A 7,620-nucleotide genomic window follows, 5' to 3' on the forward strand; every position below is an offset into this window, starting at 1 on the left:
TCGTGTTGTCGCGCTTTTATTTCCTGCAGTCACCAAACCTCCAAATCTCTCATTGACACAAGGCCGTAATTATAATATATTATAATTGTTATAATATAATCATTATAATATATTATAATAATATATTAGAAAATATAATTTATTATAGTAATTATTATATATTATAATGTATTATAATAATATGTAATAATATATTATAATAATTATATTTATTGGGGGGGTGACATCCCCTCCCCAATGTTGACTCCATGACTACGGCCTTGCATTGACTTGTTAATTTCTCTACACCCCCCCCTCTCTCTCTGCCCCCCTCTATGCAAGGCCTCGACACAGAGGCGTTGTTTCTCTCTGTGTCTCTGTGTTATCGCTTTGTGTCTATGTGTGTGTCTCTCTCTCTCTCTGTGTCTCTCTGTGTCATCTCTCTGTGTCTCTCTGTGTCATCTCTCTGTGTGTCTGTGTGTCATCTCTCTGTGTGTCATCTCTCTCTGTGTGTATGTGTCATCTCTCTGTGTGTGTCTGTGTGTGTCTCTGTGTGTCTGTGTGTCTCTCTGTGTGTCATCTCTGTGTGTGTCTATGTGTGTCATCTCTCTCTGTGTCTGTCTCTCCGTGTCTCTGTGTTATCGCTTTGTCTATGTGTGTGTCTCTCTCTGTGTCTCTGTGTGTGTCTCTCTCTGTGTGTCTGTGTGTCATCTCTCTCTGCTTATGTGTCTGTGTGTGTCTCCGTGTCTGTGTTCTGTCTCTCTCAAATTTATCAATCTGTGTAAGAACGTAATCAAACAGGTGTGGTGTTGACTGTTATGTTAGCCGACGCTCTATGTTGTATTGTATTTCTAAGTGTACTATGTTTGTTCCCTCTTTCACTTGTACCTGACTAGCTTTACTACCCGGCTTCGCCCGGGAATTGGATTTTTGACTTGGATTAATACACGGCCAACGCAGAGGGTGGGGGGGGAGATAGGTGACGTCAGCATGCACACTGCGTGACGCTGCCGCATTCGGGTGACATGACATATATGTGACGTCACCGCTCCCTTGCAGTGCAAAATATCCATTATTGCGCCCCCCCCCCCCCCACAAAAAATAACAAAAGTCTATTTTGATTATTTTTGCATTGTGTACAGTTTGGAAACTACCCACATGCCAAATTTGAAGTTTGTTGCTTGTCGGGAAGTATCCTAAACATTTCGAACAGTCACACATTAACAAATTTCCCTTTTATATATAGACTAGCTTTACTACCCGGCTTCGCCCGGGACTTGGATTCACCACACCCGGCCGCCTTTGTCTCCCCAGTGGCGATGTTCACACCACACCAGTTACTCGTTTGAGGCTGAGGCGATCTAGGAGAGGCCCAGGACCGGTTCAAATAATCGTCACCGGTGGTACCCGTGAGCGGGAATCGAACTCGGGTCGCCGGGTTCGTAGCGCGGCGCGTTCACCGCTACACTACAATGCGTTACGCTGCTACATGTGTGGGTCACGTGACAGATTTGAGGTCACAGCTCACTTGCCGTGCAAAAAATATGTGCATTATTGAGCTCCCCTCCCAAAAAAAGTATTTTTTTATACTTTTTGCATGGTGTACAGTCTGGAAAGTACCCACCTGGCAAATTTCAAGTTTGTTGCATGTCAGGAAGTATGCTAAACATTTTGAACAGACACATTCACAAATTTCCATTTTATATATATGGAGATGATGATTGCTTGTGTTGCAATCGAAACGTCGTGCGCAGTTATTTAATTATTATGTTCTTTCTACGTGACTTTACCGAAAGAACCAAAGAGTATCTTGCTTAAGTTTAAATTTCTCTTCACCTGGCTCGCTACTTTGTAACTTTGTTTTATTTTAAATATTCACAGTTTTTTTTTCATTTTTTACCAGGCCACGCCCTCGTTGAGCTGCTATACCACTCTTGTTTTCAGAAGCGACCTGCCCACAACAACAACAAGGTGGGGCTTGTCAACAGCGTGGTGGTGTTCACTCTAGACGTGTGGCGGTGTTCACTCTAGACGTGTGGCGGTGTTCACTCTAGATGCGTGGCGGTGTTCACTCTGGACGCGTGGCGGTGTTCACTCTAGACGCGTGGCGGTGTTCACTCGAGACGCGTGGCGGTGTTCACTCGAGACGCGTGGTGGTGTTCACTCTAGACGCGTGGCGGTGTTCACTCTCTACATGTGGAGCGGAAACCGGGGGATCGGGAAGGAATTCCACTCGACCACCGGTAGAGAGAGAGAGAGAGACACGCAGCCTCGGCTGTGTTGATTGATCCTCAATGAATTACTTGGTGGAGTGAGGAAGCATTAATACTGAGCAGGTGAAGGTGGCCAGGTGTGGGTCTGGACACACCACCACCTGTGAACCATGCCAGTGTGTAACAGTGGCGGAGTCAGTGGGGGTGGGGTGGCACGTGCCCCCCGAACGATCCGATCGAAATCCCTCATTTTGATCGGATCATCAGGGTTTATTAGTAGCTAGCTTCACTACCCGGCTTTGCCCGGGTCTTGGATTCTTGTCTTGGATTAATTTCATATTCCCTTATTTCACTGAAAAACCCTGAAAATATTGATGCTTGCAAGAAAGAAAAAAGCCGAAACAATCAATTTAACTAAATCGGATGTTTTTCACTGAAGGAAATTTTACCTTAACCCACTTCTATGTAATGTCGATTTTGGCCACTCGGGAAGGGAATGACGTGGCAAGCTGAAAATAGTCACGTTGACTTAGAAATTTCAGAGCATAAGCTGTAAAATTTAATGACGCCAGAGCTCAGCGTTGGAGAGTTTTTGCTACTGCACACAAACAAACAGATGTAATTTCTGCTTCATATTTAAAATAGCAGTTGTGTACCCGTTCTTCGCACGGATATGTATTGAAACTCTGAGAAGCCAGTGACTTAATCGGCCAAGAGCGAAGTGTCACCTAAAATCTCCCGGCACGCTGTTAACAGCTCTAGAAGTATGGCGCGTGAAGAGCCATATGGTAGGGGTAAGCATTGCAGAGCGCTTAACTCAGGTGTGTTGCGGGTTGACGCCACACACTCCATGATCATTTCCCCAGCCGCAAAATAGTCTATTTTTATACTTTTTACATTGTGTACAGTATGGAACCTACCCACATGCCAAATTTCAAATGTGTTACATGTTGAGAAGTATGCTAAACATTTCGAACAGACAGTAAAATCTATTAACTCTATTGAGCACGGAGGTTATATCAAAACAGTAGTTTATTTTTGTTTTCCTTTGGAACTCTTTGTAAGAATGGAGTCAGGAAGTTATCACAGCACACGTGCACCTGAAGTCAGAACTGTTCATCCCAGCATTCAAGGACATCTGTGCCTGGCTTCACACCTCTAAGTTTCGATTGAACATGAATTAATGCATTTCTGCATAACACAAATTGATATTATTTTCAACACCCTTTGCTATGTCAGCTGAATTTAGCTTTCATAAATATTCCTTTTGAAGCCAGACAGCCGAAATTGTGTGCTCGGAGTTTTGGGTTAACATTCATTTTGAAGAATAGAGGGCTTCCAGGCATGTTTATGACTATTTGCCCTCTCATTGTGTGCCATAACAGCCCGTGTGATGAATTTGGGACACTTTTTCACTATATCATGAATATATGAATAAGTATAGACATGTAAGTCATGTGTTTCTGTGTGTATGCATTCCTCTGTGCCTCGATACTGACGCGTAGATGGTGTGGATATTCTTTTTTTCTGTCTGCAGCTGTCGCTTCCTCTGCAGAATTGGTCTGATGGAGCAAAGGCACTCGGCGCGGCTCGGTGCAAAAAGGCAACAATGCAACCAGCGTGCAAACAGCACGGATCGTACTGAACATTTGACACAGCACCAGAGAACTCACACAGGAGAGAAACCCTTCAAGTGCAGCGTGTGTGGGAAGGCATTTGCACGTTCATCTACTCTTGTAGAACACCAGAAAACACACACGGGAGAGAAACCCTTCAAGTGCAGTGGGTGTGAGAAGGCGTTTGCACTTCCATCTACTCTTGTAGCACACCAGAGAATACACACGGGAGAGAAACCCTTCAAGTGCAGTGTGTGTGAGAAGGCGTTTGCACAGTCATCTACTCTTGTAATACACCAGAGATCACACACGGGCGAGAAACCCTTCAGGTGCAGTGTGTGTGGGAAGGGGTTTGCACAGTCATCTACCCTTAGAAAACACCAGAGAACACACACGGGAGAGAAACCCTTCAAGTGCAGTGTGTGTGGGAAGGCGTTTGCACGTTCATCAAATCGTCGTGTACACCAGAGAATACACACGGGAGAGAAACCCTTCAAGTGCAGTATGTGTGGGAAGGCATTTCCACAAACATCTGCTCTTAAAAAACACCAGAGAACACACACGGGAGAGAACCCCTTCAAGTGCAGTGTGTGTGGGAAGGCGTTTGCACAGTTATCTACTCTTGTAGCACACCAGAGAACACACACGATAGAGAACCCCTTCAGGTGCATTCCGTGCGGGAAGGCGTTTGCACTTTCACCACATCTTCAAAGACACCAGAAATCACACAAGCATCAGAAGATCCACAAGGAGTGGAGTCTGAAATCAGCTTGTGAAAGTCTAAGTGCCGCAATGAGCCCATTCCTCTTGAAACAAGAACCGGAAGAAAATCCCAGCTTGGACACTTTTAAAGGTATCGAGGTGAAATATGAAGAGGTGAATGTGAAATGTGAAGAAGTGATGGTGAAGCGCGAAGAAGTGAAGGTAAAATGTGAAGATGAAGATTCAACTCCAAAATGGGACCTTCACATCGATGGAGGCAACGTGAAGCAGGAGGAGAATTCTGACTGTGAGGCAGAGCGAGGCAACTCCCAGCAGTTTGTGGAAGTGGAGGTGTGGGTGGACTTCCTCCGAGACAATGCAAAGTCAAATAGAGACCCGGTAGATGTGTAAGCTTGAGACGATGTCACTCCAATAGATGAACCTTTGTCACAGGCCTTTAATGACAAGAATGTGAAGTTGAACACTCACTTCCTTGGTTAAACCTGCAGGGTAAGAGTGGCCAGTCTGTGGACCTGTGGGTTGGGTAGATCTTTAACCAGGAGCGAGAGCCAATAAGCTCCCAAGCATTCACTATGTTCTAATGATTCCATTTATATGGTGCTTGCTTAATCACCTCGGCAATTCGGAGTTTTGTATCGTATCTCGTTTCAGACACTCGAAAAGCATCCCCAAGTAGCAGCTGCCCCTGTGTGGCACAAGGGGGTGGCCCTGCACTGGCCTGCATGTGAACAAGAGCCTGTCAGTAGGGGGTGATCATTGACGTGCCATCTCAGTTGTGGAGTTTGTAGGTAATGTTTAGAATTTGCTCAATTTTGACCCAGACGCCAGCCTGCAATGGCCTACTCGTTTTGAATGGTACAATAGTTTGTTGTACATACACTGTTAAGCAGACGGTGTGTATTTTTGTAAATAGCTTCTTGTTAATACGATGTAACCTGTTGCAGTATATTTCATTGCAGTAATTCAATTTTGTTAACATGCCTGTCAATAATTTAGAATGAATACTTGTCTGATTGTGTGCGTACATGTAACATTTTGTCTATAAGGGTCAAACGTTGAATAAGTGATGTTAGGACAAAGTGTGTATTTTGGAAGTAACCTGTACAGATAACTCGAGTGAGACCCGTTGTGCTTGTGATACAGGTCAAAGGGTATTTTTGTGTTTTCAGGAAGCGTCTGCCTCTGGAGCAACTCATTGTCTTTGCAATAGGGAGCACACTCGGATCATTCATCAGTTACAAGGCATACCACTTAAAAGTTATTATAGAGGAGATACATTCTCTACAACACGTAATTTTGCATTACGTGTTGACGTAGATTTTGTCTAAGACGAGAAATGCTCCTTGCTGATTAACGTCTGGATGTTCGTAACCATCGGTTGATGCAAGCCCGGCTGCTCTTGAGACGCTGTAAACCAATCAGGGTCCACAGGTGGCTTGCACTGAATCAATGATGCACTCCCAGAAGGCTGTGCTGGTTATAGTTTGTGTAAAACATTCCTTTGTTTCGTGGAGAGATCGATAAATGAAAGATGTCGTGTCCGCTGATCTGCTTCATAGCAATAATAATAAACTTCCACCACTTGTGACTTGCGTCTTTCTTTATTACTTGCGACTGCTCGGCTTCACACCCTCTTCCAAGATGGTCTCTCTTCCGCACCGCGGCACACGCTCACTGCTTCCCTCGCCCCCGCGTTCCCCGCACCCCGCTGGTTGGCGGTGTCGGAGACCACCTGCTCACTGTCCTCGAGGCTGCCACGTGGTCGGTGGCTGACGAGGTGGAGGAGACGCAGTCCGGACCCAGGCTTCCACACCGCACCCCGAGTCCATCACTCGCCTCCCCTCATCTCTCTCGCCGGAGCAAAGCCCCGCCTCTAACCACGCCCCCTCAGAAGCTTCCCGATGGTTCCCGCATACCCACCGCGAGCTCCGCCCGTGAATTTTGGCCCAGATGGAACCCATAGCCCTGATTGGCTATCGCCGATGAGGCAACGCCTATGCAGCCTTCCGTCACCCGTAGGTGTGCTCTCATTACATCACCACCACCCCCCCCAAGAAAAAAACCAAGCCATCCCGGCTAGGAAAAGGTAAGGCCAGGTAATGGAGAGCAAATCCGAAGATACTGACGAGCACAACAACAAGCATAAAACGAGGACGAAGAACGCTGCATAGCCGAGCATAACACAAGAATTTAACGAAATCGACCGGACTTGGAATGGGTCCGCAACGCCGGACCCATCCCCAACGTTGACGTGCGGCCCTGTGGTGGTACCTGCTATCACTACAGTAGTATATACTGACTATAGCAGTATTTATCGACTCTATAGCACAAAGTACTCACCTGACGGAGTTCCGTGGTGAGGCCTAGTCCCGTGCAGAGCCCGTGGCCTCGCCTGGATTGTCCAGCCGGAGGAGCTGACACATTGCCAGAGTGGGGGCTGGGCCGCTACCCCCACCCCCCCCTACCATCCCCCCGCCAGAGCTACAATAATACTACAATAATACTATCTAAGCGCTATAATATTAGTATGTATTGAGCCTACAGTAGTAAGTGCACACATTGGGGTGGGGAGAGAAGAGGACATGACACTTGGATGAATTTACCTCAGTGTTGCGTGTATTTTTTTAGCATTTTGAACGCGAAGGAGAAATCCCCCCCAGCCCTCCACCGATGACGCGCATGTGTTGCTAGGGGCAATCCCCGTGCAGCTTGAGCGGGGGAATTAAATAAATAAAATAGCACTACATTGTTAATTAAACTACTTTAAAGTTTACGGATGGGAAAACGGAATAGCCTATGCCCACCGCAGGGCTTAGGGCGTGCTGCCTGGCAATTTTTTTTCAGCGTAAACCCCATTTGAGAGCCAAATTCCTCGCAAGCGTGCCGTACGCAGACTTTTATATATATAAGACTAAACACAACCAAGAAATGCACCTTTTGTTGAAAAATAAAGCTATGAAAATTGGGCCAATCTTGCCAAAAAACGGCTTAGGTTATATGCCGATTTGCTTTTTTTAATTGAAATTTTCATGGTGAAATGTCCCACTTTTAACGTAATATATAGCATACTAATGCTAAACAAACGGGAG

At 45.9% G+C, this 7,620-nt stretch overlaps 1 protein-coding gene across 1 annotated transcript in view; it reads left to right on the forward strand.

Annotated features, from left to right (window-relative positions):
• The window catches only part of LOC116936925 (uncharacterized), a 33,143-nt gene extending 27,024 nt beyond the window's left edge, over positions 1–6,119 (forward strand). The window contains exons 2-3 of the mRNA XM_076057862.1: positions 1,883–1,950; positions 3,730–6,119. Of these exons, the coding sequence (XP_075913977.1) occupies positions 3,758–4,921 (1,164 nt within the window). The 5' untranslated portion in view covers positions 1,883–1,950; positions 3,730–3,757 and the 3' untranslated portion in view covers positions 4,922–6,119. The remainder of the gene's footprint in view (positions 1–1,882; positions 1,951–3,729) is intronic.
• The last annotated feature ends 1,501 nt before the right edge of the window (positions 6,120–7,620 follow it).

This window comes from Petromyzon marinus, chromosome 85 (genome assembly GCF_048934315.1).
Source record: "Petromyzon marinus isolate PM22_M1 ecotype Great Lakes invasive population chromosome 85, UKy_Petmar_22M1.pri1.0, whole genome shotgun sequence".
NCBI classification, from domain to species: domain Eukaryota; kingdom Metazoa; phylum Chordata; class Hyperoartia; order Petromyzontiformes; family Petromyzontidae; genus Petromyzon; species Petromyzon marinus.